Source organism: Lolium perenne, chromosome 6 (genome assembly GCF_019359855.2).
Source record: "Lolium perenne isolate Kyuss_39 chromosome 6, Kyuss_2.0, whole genome shotgun sequence".
Taxonomy (NCBI): Eukaryota; Viridiplantae; Streptophyta; class Magnoliopsida; order Poales; family Poaceae; genus Lolium; species Lolium perenne.
This window is the reverse complement of record NC_067249.2, coordinates 203,437,409-203,453,183: the sequence shown is the minus strand read 5'-3', so window position 1 is coordinate 203,453,183 and position 15,775 is coordinate 203,437,409. Positions and strand designations below refer to the sequence as shown.

At 42.5% G+C, this 15,775-nt stretch overlaps 1 protein-coding gene across 1 annotated transcript; it reads left to right on the top strand.

Annotated features, from left to right (window-relative positions):
- The first annotated feature begins 14,551 nt into the window (after window positions 1-14,551).
- Window positions 14,552-15,487, top strand: LOC127310097 (uncharacterized). Its single transcript, XM_051340800.2, has 4 exons — window positions 14,552-14,586; window positions 14,688-15,007; window positions 15,089-15,323; window positions 15,422-15,487. Exons 2-4 carry the CDS (start codon window positions 14,700-14,702, stop codon window positions 15,485-15,487), a joined length of 609 nt encoding a protein of 202 aa, XP_051196760.2. The 5' UTR covers window positions 14,552-14,586; window positions 14,688-14,699.
- The last annotated feature ends 288 nt before the right edge of the window (window positions 15,488-15,775 follow it).

Here is a 15,775-nt window from a genome sequence, read left to right as displayed (position 1 = left end):
AGGAAGCCAGAAGGGGGAGCCAGCTGGACCCAAGGTGGGCCCAGACCATAGGGCGGCGCGGCCCATGGCCTGACCGCGCCACCTGGTGGTGAGGGGGCCCCACAGCCCCTTTCGCCTCCTTTTCTTCGCGAAATCCTTCGTTCCGAAGACCTAAGCCACAGAGGGTACCTCACGAAGAGTTACAGCCGCCTCTGCGGGGCGGAGAACACCAGAGAGAAAAGAGCTCTCCGGCGGGCTGAGATCCGCCGGGGAAATTCCCTCCGGGAGGGGGAAATCGACGCCATCGTCACCGTCATCGAGCTGGACATCATCTCCATCACCATCATCATCATCTCCATCATCATCACCACCGTCTCCACCGCTGGACATCGTCACCGCCGTAGCAATTTGGGTTTGATCTTGATTGTTTGATAGGGGAAACTCTCCCGGTATCGATTTCTACTTGTTGTTGATGCTATTGAGTGAAACCGTTGGACCAAGGTTTATGTTCAGATTGTTATTCATCATCATATCACCTCTGATCATGTTCCATATGATGTCTCGTGAGTAGTTCGTTTAGTTCATGAGGACATGGGTGAAGTCTAAATGTTAGTAGTGAACTATGGTTGAGTAATATTCAATGTTATGATATTTAAGTTGTGGTGTTATTCTTCTAGTGGTGTCATGTGAACGTCGACTACATGACACTTCACCTTTATGGGCCTAGGGGAATGCATCTTGTACTCGTTTGCCAATTGCGGGGTTGCCGGAGTGACAGAAACCTAAACCCCCGTTGGTATATCGATGCAGGAGGGATAGCAGGATCTCAGAGTTTAAGGCTGTGGTTAGATTAATTCTTAATTACTTTCTTGTAGTTGCGGATGCTTGCAAGGGGTATAATCACAAGTATGTATTAGTCCTAGGAAGGGCGGTACATTAGCATAGGTTCACCCACACAACACTTATCATAACAATGAAGATTATTTATCCGTATGTAGCGAAAGCGCTAGACTAAAATCCCGTGTGTCCTCGAGAACGTTTGGTCATTATAAGTAAACAAACCGGCTTGTCCTTTGTGCTAAAAAGGATTGGGCCACTCGCTGCAATTGTTACTCTCGCACTTTACTTACTCGTACTTTATTCAACTGTTGCATCAAAACCCCCTGAATACTTGTCTGTGAGCATTTACAGTGAATCCTTCATCGAAACTGCTTGTCAACACCTTCTGCTCCTCGTTGGGATCGACATTCTTACTTATCGAAGATACTACGATACACCCCCTATAATTGTGGGTCATCAAGACTATTTTCTGGCGCCGTTGCCGGGGAGTGAAGCGCTATTGGTAAGTGGAATTGGTAAGGGAAAAATCTACTGTTTGTGCTGATTTTATTTCTGCCTGCTGCCATAATTCATTATGGAGAGATCTCCTCTTGAATGCTTATTTGGAAAATCTGCTACTACTGCAAAGGTAGTGGATGAGGCGCCAGGTAAAGAAGAGATACCATAAAAAATACCTATGAAAATTATTGAACGCGTAGTGAATAACCGTTATACAGGGGATGGAACTGTCCACCCTGGAGATCATTTGCTGTTCTTGCATGAATTATGCGGTTTATTCAAGTGTGCAGGTATTGCTATGGATGAAGTGAGGAAGAAACTATTCTCTATATCGCTGTCTGGTAAAGCGGCGCATTGGTATAAATTACTGGATAATGGGGATTCTCTTGAATGGAATGATATTGTGCCCCGGTTTTATTCTAAGTTCTATCCTCCAAGTGAAATTCACAAGGATCGGAATCGCATATATAATTTTTGGCCTCATGATGGAGAGAGTATTGCCCAAGCTTGGGGGAGATTGAAGTCTTTAATGCTCAAATGCCCCATTCATGAGCTTCCTGGTAATGTTATTATTGATAATTTCTATGCAAGACTTTCTTTTGAAGACAAGACCTTCTTTGGATACTTCTTGTTCTGGATCATTCACGCGTAATAAGGAAGAGTTTAAAAGGGACCTTCTTAATCGGATCCAGGAAAATACTGAAGGATGGGAAATCGACAAAGATAGAGAATCAGGTATAAATTATGATTATAAATGCATTGAAGCTTTTATGGATACTGATAAATTTCGTAATATGAGTGCTACTTATGGTCTTGATTCTCAAGTTGCTGCAAATCTTTATAAAGCTTTTGCCTCTCATTATGAATTGCCTAAGAAGAATTTTGATAAGTATCATGAACCGTATAAAGATAAAATTGATTCATCTATTAATAAATGCGTTGTAGTTGAAACTGTTGATCATGTTATTCCTAAAGCTTATATTGAAAAAACTCCCTTCCCTGCTAAAATGAAGGAGTACTCTGTTATAAATAGTGCGGTTCATAAAAGTGAAAAGAAACCTATAGAACCTGAAGAACAAATAAAAGTTGAACCTGCTGTTGCAATAGTTAAAGATCTTGTGACTGAAAATTTGGAGGAAGGTCATATTATTTTCTGTGAAGATGCTTCTAATATTGTTTCACATCCTAATAAACCCAAGCAAGCTAGTGTTCCTATGCTATCCGTTAGAATTGGTGTTCATTGCTATTATGGTTTATGTGATATTGGTGCAAGTATTAGTGCTATTCCTTATGAGCTTTATACGGAGATTATGCACGAAATTGGTTCTTGTGAACTTGAAGATATCGATGTGGTTATTCAGCTGGCTAATAGAGAAACTATTTCTCCAATTGGTATTGTTCGAGATGTGGAAGTTCTATGTGGTAAGATTAAATACCCTGCTAACTTTTTGGTACTTAGTTCTGCTGCTAGTGATTATTGTCCTATCATTTTTGGTAGACCTTTTCTAAATACTTGTGGAGCTATTATAGATTGCAAGAAAGAGAAAATTTTGACTAAATTTGCTGGTGAATCTTATGAGTTTAACTTCTCTAAATTCACCAAAACTCCTTATAAAGCTGATTTGCCTAATGATGACTTTAAAATGGAACAATGTGCATCTATTGTTCTTGTTCCTAATAATCCTTTGCAGCAACACTTGGAGAATAGCGAGAGTGAAGTTTTTAGGAAAGAAAGAGATGAGCTTGAGGAAATTTTTCTTCGCCAACCTATTCTCAAGCATGATTTACCGGTGGAAGATCTGGGTACAACACCGCCACCGAAGGAGGATCATGTCTTTGATTTAAAACCTTTGCCTGATAATCTTAAATATGCTCATATTGATGATAAGAAAATATATCCTGTTATTATTAGTTCTAAGCTTACAGAGTTTGAAGAAGAAAGGCTATTGCAAATATTGAAGAAACACCGAGGCGCTATTGGCTACACTCTTGATGACTTGAAGGGGATTTCTCCCTCTATTTGCCAACACGCCATAAATATGGAAGATGATGCGAAGCCTGTTGTTGAACCTCAGCGTCGTCTAATTCCTAAGATGAAGGATGTGGTAAGAAATGAGGTATTACGACTTCTTGAAGCTGGTATTATATATCCTATTGCTGATAGTAGATGGGTTAGTCCTGTGCATTGTGTTCCTAAGAAAGGAGGAATGACTGTTGTGCCTAATGATAATGATGAGCTCATACCTCAAAGAGTAGTTGTAGGATATAGAATGTGCATTGATTATCGAAAAGTTAATAAGGTTACTAAAAAGATCATTACCCTTTGCCTTTTATTGATCAAATGTTAGAAAGGTTATCTAAAAATACTCATTTTTGCTTTCTTGATGGTTATTCTGGATTTTCAAAAATTGCTGTTAAAACTAAGGATCAAGAGAAAACCACTTTCACTTGTCCCTATGGAACTTATGCTTATAGACGTATGCCTTTTGGTTTATGTAATGCTCCTGCTACTTTTCAAAGATGCATGTCTGCTATTTTTCATGGTTTTTGCGAGAGTATTGTAGAGGTATTCATGGATGATTTTTCTGTCTATGGGAATTCTTTTGATAATTGCTTGCGAAACCTCGATAAAGTTTTGCAGAGATGTGAAGAAACTAACCTTGTTGTTAATTGGGAGACACTTTATGGTTAATGAAGGAATTGTATTGGGACATAAAATTTCCGAGAGAGGTATTGAAGTTGATAGAGCTAAAGTTGAAGCAATTGAGAAGATGCCCTATCCTAGGGATGTTAAAGGTATTCGTAGTGTTCTTGGTCATGCTGGGTTTTATAGGAGGTTTATTAAAGATTTCTCCAAGATTTCAAAGCCTCTTACTAATCTTCTTCAAAAAGATGTACCTTTTTCTTTTGATGATGATTGCAAGGAAGCTTTTGAAACTCTAAAGAAAGCCTTAACAACTGCTCCTATAGTTGAACCTCCTGATTGGAACTTACCATTTGAAATTATGTGTGATGCTAGTGATTTTGCTGTAGGCGCTGTTCTTGGACAGCGGGTAAACAAAAAATTGAATGTTATTCATTATGCTAGTAAAACTCTTGATGCTGCTCAAAGAAATTATGCTACTACTGAAAAGGAATTGTTAGCTGTAGTTTTTGCTTGCGATAAGTTTAGATCCTATATTGTTGATTCAAAAGTTACTATTCATACTGATCATGCTGCAATCAGATACCTTATGCAAAAGAAAGATGCTAAGCCAAGGCTTATTAGATGGGTACTTCTGTTGCAAGAATTTGATTTACATATTGTAGATAGGAAAGGTGTTGATAATCCTGTTGCTGATAATTTGTCTAGATTGGAAAATATTGCTTATGATCCTGTTCCTGTTAATGATAGTTTTCCAAATGAACAATTGGCTGCAATAAAGGTGAGTTCACGAGACAGTCCTTGGTATGCTGATTATGCTAACTTTATTGTTTCCAAGTACTTGCCTCCAACCTTTTCAGCTCAGCAAAGGAGGAAATTCTTTTATGACTTGAGGCATTATTTCTGGGATGACCCACACTTATATAAAGAAGGAGTGGATGGTATTCTGCGAAGATGCGTTCCCGAATATGAACAACAAGAGATATTGAGTAAATGTCATGGTAGTGCTTATGGAGGACATCACGCCGGAGAAAGAACCGCGCAAAAGGTTCTACAATCAGGTTTTTATTGGCCAACTCTCTTCAAAGATGCGAGGAAGTTTATTTTATCTTGTGATGAATGCCAAAGGGTTGGTAATATCTCCAGACGCAATGAAATGCCTATGAATTATACTCTTGTTATTGAACCATTTGATTGTTGGGGATTTGACTTCATGGGACCTTTTCCCTCTTCAGAAGGTAACACTCATATACTTGTAGCTGTTGATTATGTTACTAAATGGGTGGAAGCCATATCTACAAAAAGTGCTGATGGTGAGACCTCTTTAAGAATGCTTTTAGATATTATTTTCCCTAGATTTGGAGTTCCTAGATATATTATAACTGATGGAGGTTCTCATTTTATTCATGGTGGTTTTAGAAAAACTCTTGCTAGATATGGTATTAATCATAGAATTGCTTCCGCTTATCATCCTCAAACTAGTGGGCAAGTAGAATTATCAAATAGAGAGATTAAATCTATCTTGCAAAAGACTGTTAATAAAACTAGAAAGAATTGGGCTAGTAAATTGAAGGATGCACTTTGGGCTTATAGAACTGCTTATAAAAATCCCATGGGAATGTCACCTTATAAAATGGTTTATGGGAAAGCTTGTCATTTACCTTTAGAACTAGAACACAAAGCTTATTGGGCAGTTAGAGAATTGAATAAAGATCCTAAACTTGCCGGTAATAAGAGGTTGCTACAATTGAGTTCTCTAGATGAATGGAGAAGTGAAGCTTATGAAAATGCTAAACTCTTTAAAGAGAAAGTTAAAAAATGGCATGATAGAAGGATTATCAAAAGAGAATTTAATATTGGGGATAAAGTCCTATTGTATCGGTCTCGTCTCAGATTCTTTGCAGGGAAATTACTCTCGAAATGGGAAGGACCATATGTTGTTGAGGAGGTGTATCATTCAGGAGCAATCAAAATTAGCTCTCTCCAAGGCAATGCTACACAAGTGGTAAATGGACAAAGACTCAAGCATTATATCTCAGGTGATTCCTATAATGTTGATGTTGATATTATTCGAGTGGAAACACCGGAGGCCTTCATCAAAGGACAAGTTGACAGTTCGCCAGAACTCGACTTTGAATAGGTAACAGTACTGGTAATAAAAAGTTCGCAATTTACTTTCCGAACAATATTTTTGCTGTTTTTGGAAAATATGAAAAATTACGAGATCGAAACGGAGTGGAAAAGACGCACGAGGGCGTGCCACCATAGGCCGGCGCGGGCCCCAGCTAGGCCGCGCCGCCCTATGGTCTGGCCGCCTCGTCGCCCCTTTCCGACTCTGGTTCGACCTGGTACTTTCCTTTTGTCATGAAAATTTTTGCTATATAATCCCCCGGACCCCTGGAGGTCCGTATATCGCTTTCTCGACGTGTTTTGTTTCGAGCTGTTTCTGCCAGGATTTGCTTCGGATCTAGAGCCATCATGTCTTCGTCGGGAACTCCGAAGGACAGCTCCCGCAAGGATGTTGGCAACTTGTACATGGAGGAGCTGAGGATGCACCCAAAAGAGTTGATGCTCGTCGAGGGAGAACTGCAGATCAAGGATGTTCAGGGTCCTAAAGGAGAAGGAAGCTTGGAAGACAGGATGGAAAAGCTAGAACAAGAGGTCTTCAAATACAAGAAGATGGCTGAGCGTGAGGTGGATATCTTCCACAAAATTGTGTCTGAACTCATTGCCGAACACGAGAAGGAAACTGCAAAGCTATGGAGCGACATCCTCTCACTTCACGACACCACCAACAAACTCCAGGCTCAACTCTATGACGTTCAGAATCAGAACTGTGAGTATGAATATAGGTTTAAACACATAAGCCATGCTGTTAGTTTCAGGATTCCCGAGACCAAGATGTCGTTTCTTGATGGAGAGCCTCTTCCTTGGAAGTCTGATGACGGGAGTTCATCACCACCATCGCCGAAGGAGTAATTCATCATCGGTATTGGCATCCCCTTGGTTTGTTCCAAGCTTGGGGGAGTGCCACGGTATCACATCATCACTACCTTTTACGTTTTACTGTCAAGTAGTGTCATATCATGAGTAGGGAAGTTATCATATAAGATGGGTTGCAGTTTGGAAGTATCTCTCCTTTAGTTGGTTGTCTATGTATCCCTTGGTGTGAGTTATCGTTATGGAATATTAATGAGAAGTCTTATCATTTACATATTGCACATCTTATTTTAGTTTGCCATCTCTATTATATGATTTACCTTGCTGCTAGTATTGGTATCACTTTGGGAGCATTGAATAAATCTATTTGGTTTTGGCAAACTTAGCATTGGTCAATAGCAACAACATCTTGAGGTTTAAGTAGAAAAGAAAAATACATGTAGTTGTTCCATTGTCTTTCTTTCATGTTAGCTCATAGCTTATTATTCTGAAGTTAAAATTGTTTGTGCTTACAAGGAAGATGCATGATTGTTTCTATCACATGTATATTTGTTTGTTTCCTTCAACTCTTATGCTTGCCAATTAACCTTGCTAGCCAAAGACCTGTACTGAGAGGGAATACTTCTCGTGCATCCAAACCTTAGCCCAAACCTATGCCATTTGTGTCCACCATATCTACCTACTACATGGTATTTTCTGCCATTCCAAGTAAATACTTCGTGTGCTACCTTTAAACAATTCAAAACTTATTATCTCTTATTTGTGTCAATGTTTTATAGCTCATGAGGAAGTATGTGGTGTTTTATATTTCAATCTTGTTGGGCAACTTTCACCAATGGACTAGTGGCTTCATCCGCTTATCCAATAATTTTGCAAAAAGAGCTGGCAATGGGATTCCCAGTCCCAAATTAATTAATCTAAATAGACACTCCTCCATGGTATGTGATTGATGGATGGCACCCGAAGGATTCGGTTAGCCATGGCTTGTGTAAGCAAAGGTTGGGGGGAGTGTCATCATAATAAAACTAAGATAAAAAGGCACTCCTTCATGGTATGAGATTGTTGGCAGGCACCCGAGGATTCGGTTAGCCATGGTTTGTGAAAGAAAGGTTGGAAGGAGTGCCACACAAAATAAAAATAAAATGGGAGCCGCTCTTCGAAGGTTGTCTGGCAAGGGGGTTAGAGTACCCGCTACCAGTCGTTGACAACAACAAACACCTCTCAAATTATTACTTTTATTCTCTTTATATGATTTCAAAACTGAAAAAGCTCTAGCACATGATTTAATCCCTGCTTCCCTCTGCGAAGGGCCTGTCTTCTACTTTATGTTGAGTCAGTAAACCTATTTCCCTCCATCTCAAGCAAGCATTTGAGTAGTTGTGATCAAACCATTATATTGTGATTTGCTTCATCATGTCTTTTATTCTTCCTTGTTTAGTACAAGTTTTATCTGAATGAATATAGCTTTGCAAGTTATCAATGATCATGAGGAGACTATTATGATTGAGTATGCAAGTTGTGCCATATAAACTTTAACATGAGAGCGCTGCTCAATGAGATAAGTATAATCTGTTAATTGTTCTCTGACCAAGAACGAAGTTTGCCATCACCAACTATGATTTCTTATGCACCTTTATTTGTGATTACTTTGTACTTGTTTCAAGTTAAGTTATATGAGGAAGTTATTTACTAGAATGTCTTGTGTGAATGGATATGATGCTTCTTGTCCGTATTTTATTTATCGACTCTTCACTCCATAAACATGTGGTCCTGTTTACTGAGTTCAGTTTCGCTTGGGGACAAGCGAAGTCTAAGCTTGGGGGGAGTTGATACGTCCAATTTGCATCACTATTTTGTACCATAATTTGCTGTTATTCATTGATATATTTCATATTTGGACATAATACTTATGTTATTTCATCTATTTTGCATGTTTCATCATTATTGGAGGATCGAGCACCGGAGCCAGGATTCTGCTGGAAAAAGCACTGTCAGAACGCAATATTTCGGAAGATCAACTGTGGAAGGAAATTATACCAAAAATCCTATTTTTCCGGATGACGAAGGAAGCCAGAAGGGGGAGCCAGCTGGACCCAAGGTGGGCCCAGACCATAGGGCGGCGCGGCCCATGGCCTGGCCGCGCCACCTGGTGGTGAGGGGGCCCCACAGCCCCTTTCGCCTCCTTTTCTTCGCGAAATCCTTCGTCCCGAAGACCTAAGCCACAGAGGGTACCTCACGAAGAGTTACTGACCGCCTCGCGGGGCGGAGAACACCAGAGAGAAAAGAGCTCTCCGGCGGGCTGAGATCCGCCGGGGAAATTCCCTCCGGGAGGGGGAAATCGACGCCATCGTCACCGTCATCGAGCTGGACATCATCTCCATCACCATCATCATCATCTCCATCATCATCACCGCCGTCTCCACCGCTGGACATCGTCACCGCCGTAGCAATTTGGGTTTGATCTTGATTGTTTGATAGGGGAAACTCTCCCGGTATCGATTTCTACTTGTTGTTGATGCTATTGAGTGAAACCGTTGGACCAAGGTTTATGTTCAGATTGTTATTCATCATCATATCACCTCTGATCATGTTCCATATGATGTCTCGTGAGTAGTTCGTTTAGTTCTTGAGGACATGGGTGAAGTCTAAATGTTAGTAGTGAACTATGGTTGAGTAATATTCAATGTTATGATATTTAAGTTGTGGTGTTATTCTTCTAGTGGTGTCATGTGAACGTCGACTACATGACACTTCACCTTTATGGGCCTAGGGGAATGCATCTTGTACTCGTTTGCCAATTGCGGGGTTGCCGGAGTGACAGAAACCTAAACCCCCGTTGGTATATCGATGCAGGAGGGATAGCAGGATCTCAGAGTTTAAGGCTGTGGTTAGATTAATTCTTAATTACTTTCTTGTAGTTGCGGATGCTTGCAAGGGGTATAATCACAAGTATGTATTAGTCCTAGGAAGGGCGGTACATTAGCATAGGTTCACCCACACAACACTTATCATAACAATGAAGATTATTTAGCCGTATGTAGCGAAAGCACTAGACTAAAATCCCGTGTGTCCTCGAGAACATTTGGTCATTATAAGTAAACAAACCGGCTTGTCCTTTGTGCTAAAAAGGATTGGGCCACTCGCTGAAATTGTTACTCTCGCACTTTACTTACTCGTACTTTATTCAACTGTTGCATCAAAACCCCCTGAATACTTGTCTGTGAGCATTTACAGTGAATCCTTCATCGAAACTGCTTGTCAACACCTTCTGCTCCTCGTTGGGATCGACATTCTTACTTATCGAAGATACTACGATACACCCCCTATACTTGTGGGTCATTAGGGTGTCGTCGTTCGGATAGTCGACGGCACCCCGCGACGCGACGGCTTCCGTCGGCCTTGCCTCCTCTTGTGATAAGAAACCCAGGCTCGACGCGGCGGTCATGGAGCCCTACGTGATCATCTCGTGCATCACTCCATCATTCGGCGGTGGCATCCCGGGGTTGGAGAAGGAGAGCGGCCCACGGTGTAGGGCAGGCGAGATGCCCTCGTACATCGCACCGTCGTACTCCGGCGGTGACGGCGTAAAATTCGTCATGCCGGTGACGTAGGTGTCCTGGAACATGGCTGTGGCCGGTGACGCCGGCTAGAAGGTCGAAGGAGAGCCGATCGTACCTTGGGTCGGCCATGGCCCGGGGAATTTGTTGGAGATATGCCCAAGAGGCAATAATAAATTAGTTATTGTTATATCTTGGTGTTCATGATAAATGTTTACATCCCATGCTTTAATTGTATTAACCGAAACAATGATACATGTGTATTATGTAAACAACAAGAGTCCCTAGTAAGCCTCTTGTATAACTAGCTTGTTGATTAATAGATGATCATGGTTTCGTGATCATGAACATTGGATGTTGTTAATAACAAGGTTATGTCATTGGGTGAATGATATAATGGACATACACCCAAATAAGCGTAGCATGAAATCAAGTCATTAAGTTCAACTTGCTATAAGCTTTCGATACATAGTTACCTAGTCCTTCGACCATGAGATCATGTAAATCACTTACACCGGAAGGGTACTTTGATTACATCAAACACCATTGCGTAAATAGGTGGTTATAAAGATGGGATTAAGTATTCGGAAAGTGTGAGTTGAGGCATATGGATCAATAGTGGGATTTGTCCATCCCGATGACGGATAGATATACTCTGGGCCCTCTCGATGGAATAAAATCTAATTAGCTTACAAGCATGTGACAAGGTCCCAAGAGATGATATACCACGGTAACGAGTAAAGAGTACTTGTCGGTAACGAGGTTGAACTAGGTATGTAGATACCGATGATCGAACCTCGGACAAGTAAACTATCACGCGACAAAGGGAATTGGCATCGTATGTTAATGGTTCAATCGATCACTAAGTTATCGTTGAATGTGTGGGAGCCATTATGGATCTCCAGGTCCCGCTATTGGTTATTGGTCGGATAGGAGTCTCAATCATGTCCGCATAGTTCACGAACCGTAGGGTGACGCGCTTAAGGTTCGATGTCGCATAAGTAGATTCGGAATATGAGATGGAGAACGAAGTTTGTTCGGAGTCTCGGGTGGGATCCAGGACATCACTGGGAGGTCCGGAATGGTCCGGAGAATAAGATTCATATAAGGGAAGTTGATTTCTAGGTTTTGGAAAAGTTCGGGATTTTTCCGGTGGAAGACCAGGAAGGTTCTAGAAGGTTACGGGGTCCCACCAGTGGGCCCACGACCCTAGGAGGCCTAGCATGAGCGGAGGGGATGCACCCTAGCCTAATGGGCCAGGGGCACATGCCCCTCAAGGCCCAAGTTGGCCACCCTTAGGGTTTTCCCCAAAACCCTAGGGGGGATCAACTTGGGGGGAAGAATTCCCCCTCCCCCCTTTCGCCGCCGGCCCTAGATGGTTTTGGGGCTGTGGGGGGGCCACCCAAACCGACCTCCCCCTTTATATAAAGAGGGGAGGGGGCAGGTGACAAGGGATTAACTTGTCAATGCCTATGGATTGTAGGCTAGGGTTTAGTTAGAAGTAGAGGGTAAGTAGATCTCGAAGGTTTCAGCCGAAAAGTACTCGACGATTGTGAAAACTAGGGTTTGCAGACAATGATTCGGTCGATTCTTTGTCCCTCGACTCCCCCTTATATATGAGGTGAAGCCGAGGGATTCGTGCTATACAAGTTTACAGAGTCCGGGACGGTTTCTAACTCATCCCGCCAGATTACAAACAACACTTCCTATTACAACTCTATCTTTCCTTAGTAAATCTTGGACTCCCGAATCTTCTTATTCTTCGGGTATTGGGCCTCCAGTAAACCCCGGGTACCATCTTCGGCAGGCCCATTTGGGATGCCTATGTCAGTAGCCCCCGAGATTTTGCTTGAATCGTAGAGTCAGGGAAAATCTCCATTGTTTATTTTTACTCGAAAGCTTTAACCTTTTATATTTCTTCACATAAAATTCTATATTGTACAGGGATACTGGTAATTGGGGCTAGTTCATCGACGGATCAGGTACTAGTTAAGCTGCTCTAGTGGCAATCCGCAAAAACCTACTTCAAAATCACGTCCCCGGACATGATCTCGGGATACTGGTGTAAACGTCGACAGGTGCCGCTTAAGGTCTTACCATTCTGTCGAGTCCCAGTCAAATTTATCGGGTACCTAACGCGTCCGTTAGGATTTTTCTTCGTATCTGTTGATACGGATAAAAGTAGCAGAGCGCAGTCTTTGGCGATGCCACGCCCAGCAGAACGGATCTGGGGTCTTACCTTCGCAAATTTGCGGCATTCAGAAATTGATCGCAACTTCGGCGTTCTGAGAATATATTGTCGAGTGCTTTTCCGGCTGTTGGAATGGCACATTTTATCGAGTCATATATGACTTATATTGTTCTCCCGATGGGAGTATATGTAGAGTTAATTATAACTCGAAATATACTCTCTTGTTTTTCTATTTTTGTTAATTTCATCGGGCACGCGAACAGCGTTCCCGATGGGAGTAGCCCCCGAGGCTACAACCAAGAACTTGTGCTTGGTTGTAGGCTCAACATTTTAGTCCACCTTGTCGCTATATTTTCATTATTTCCCAATATGATCTCTTTCTTCTTCTCTCTTTTTTTTTTTTATCTCTCGGGTGCGCGAACAGCGTTCTCGATGGGAGTAGCCCCCGAGGCTACAGCCAAGGACTTGTGCTTGGTTGTAGGCTCCCGCAATTTCTATATTTATCATACACGAAAATTTACTTTTTTCTGAAGTAGCCCCCGAGCATTTGGGCAAAAACTTGTATTTGACCAAAGGTTCCCGAGGTATTGAATAATTCTTTCTGTCGCCGTTTTTCTTGTCGACATACTTCCCTTAATCAAATTTACTTCATCCTCCTCGAATAGTCGTGATTTTTCTGCCCTGTGGGTCCATTGCTTCGACTACGTTGACACGTCGTGCAAGTAGTGGACACACGTCCTCCGCTTTTCCTGGCGCACGTACGGTAACGCCTATTTCAGTAAAAATACTTTTTTGCCCTTGTGTCTAGAAGATCCATCCTCACCACACGATTTCTTCATCCAACGACACACTGCTTCACCCGAATCTTATATAAACCCTTCTTCAACCTTCGTTCATCCCCTCGCTTGCGCCGCTCACCTGTTCCTCTTCGCAAAAATTCCCCTGCGCCCAACTCTCTCCAATCTTCCGTACGCACATACATTGCTCTGCCCACTGCCGTTGATGCCACCGCGCACGCGTCTGACTCGCCACAAAGACGCCGGAATCCAAGATGGCCGCCGAGGATCTTGAGTGGGAGAGATCCAAAATCTCCAATCAAGACATCAACACGCTGAAGAGGCTCGGCCTCATGACGAAGGAGAACGCCATCCGCTTTCCTAGCGAAGAAAGCTACCCCAAGCCTCCAATGGAGTATCGGGTTAGTTTTGTTGATCATCTGATCCGCGGCCTTTCAACCCCAATCCACGATTTCCTCCGCGGCCTTCTTTTTGTTTATGGGATTCAACTGCACCAGTTGACTCCCAATTCCATCCTTCACATTTCTATTTTTATCACACTTTGCGAATGCTTCCTCGGAATCACTCCCAATTGGGCTCTGTGGAAGCGCATTTTCTGCCTCCGCCGTAATGGCTCCCACAACGTCACTTATAACATAGGTGGCGTTGTTATCTGTGTTCGGACTGATGTCGATTATTTCGACGTCAAGTTTCCTGATTCTGTCCAAGGATGGCGCAAAAAGTGGCTCTACATCCACGAAGAAAGCGCCAATTCTGTGGAGCACAACATAGTTCCTTTCGACGGAAGTGCCAAGATTCAGCGTCGCCGTTCCTGGGATGCCGAAGCTTCTGAAGAAGAGAAAAAAGCGACAGAGGCGCTCATGGCTCGTATCCGTCATCTTCAAAACACTCGAGGCAAAGAGCTATCTGGTGTTCAAATTACTGCCTACTTCCTTAGGATTAGAGTGCAGCCTCTTCGAGCTCGCAAAAATCCCCTTTGGACGTATTACGGTGAAAATGACGCCAACAGAATCTCCGGTGATCTTTCTGTAAAGGACTTGGAAAAATTGGTTCGAAGAATTTCTCGATTAGGCAAGAAGGATCCTATTCCCTCCTCCCCGTCGAGTGGAACCATACAGTGCTTCCAATCCTCTTCCCGAGGTATTTTGTCTTCTCGAAGTTTTATCTTGTTTTGAACTGTTCCTCGTATCTTATTTGCAGTGGTATCTCACTTATTCTCTTTTGTCACTATTTCTTTGTAGAATCATCCTACTATGGCCTCCCTTCCTCCTCTTCCTGAGGATGGAGAGGTCGAAGAAAGAGCCGTTGTCGATGATGTCAACCAGGAGACCCCCTCTTTTGTGAATGAACCCGCAGATTCTCGAAAATCTGCGGGATCTACTGAGAAGGATGCTGCCTCTGAAGATACAACATCAGCGCAATCTCCTCCTCCTGCTGTTTCTCCGAAGAGCAAAAGGAAAAGGAGCAATGCCGAAGATTCCGGGACCTCGAAACCCGAAGAAACTGCTCCTGCACCTCAAAAAGCAACTTATGATCCATACATCGAGAGTATCATCAGCTCGTAGGTTCCTTGCTCTTTTCCTTTTCTATTTGAAGAATTTTATTTTGCCTTGCTTTTTATGCTGCCACTATTTTGTCGCAGTGATGATGAAGAAACACCAACTTTAGATGTGGCTGCTCGAACGAGCACGTCACATACTTTAGTTATTTCAGAAAAACCAGTTGAAGGGGAGGAATCGTCGCCTCCTCAACAAAATGTTAATACATCTACTCCTCCTTCGAGCCCCCGTGCCCCTTCACCAAAAAGGGCACGGGTTGAAAAGATTGTTGATCCTGCCCCTCAGTTGGGCAGTTCGTCGACTCTGCTCTTAGATGATGTAAGTTTGTCGGCATCTATATTTTCCTTATTTTGTTTTTTCACACCTTTTCTCTTTTTCATGCCGATGTTTCTTTTGATGTACTTACCTTTGAACAGCCAATGATCAAAGAGCTTCTTCGGATCGGGTCCCAATTTGTTGGGTACCGTGAATATGCCGCCTGAGCCGAAGGTAACGACTTTTATACTTGCTATTTTTCTTTGACTTTCTATTCTGTTGCTTGTCGCTATTTTTTGATCTTTCTTTTCTTTCTTTTTCATATCTCGACAGAAAAACTTTCAGAGGCTAACGAACGCGCCGACGCACTGGCTCAAAAACTTGAGCAAAGTGAGGCGGCTCGCAAGAAAGCCGAACTCGCTGCTAGCAAAGCCAAGGTCGAAGCTGATGAAGCTAGGGCGAAAGCTGCTGGTGTCGAGGAACTGCAGAAGAAACTTGAGGATGCGACAGCTGCC

What these genes read in the sequence shown, in the direction of transcription:
- LOC127310097 (XM_051340800.2), top strand. Translation starts at nt 14,700, where the DNA reads ATGGCCTCCCTTCCTCCTCTTCCTGAGGATGGAGAGGTCGAAGAAAGA. An exon ending in ATCGAGAGTATCATCAGCTC is followed by an intron (nt 15,008 to 15,088) that starts GTAGGTTCCTTG and finishes ATTTTGTCGCAG; the next exon opens with TGATGATGAAGAAACACCAA. An exon ending in CGACTCTGCTCTTAGATGAT is followed by an intron (nt 15,324 to 15,421) that starts GTAAGTTTGTCG and finishes ACCTTTGAACAG; the next exon opens with CCAATGATCAAAGAGCTTCT.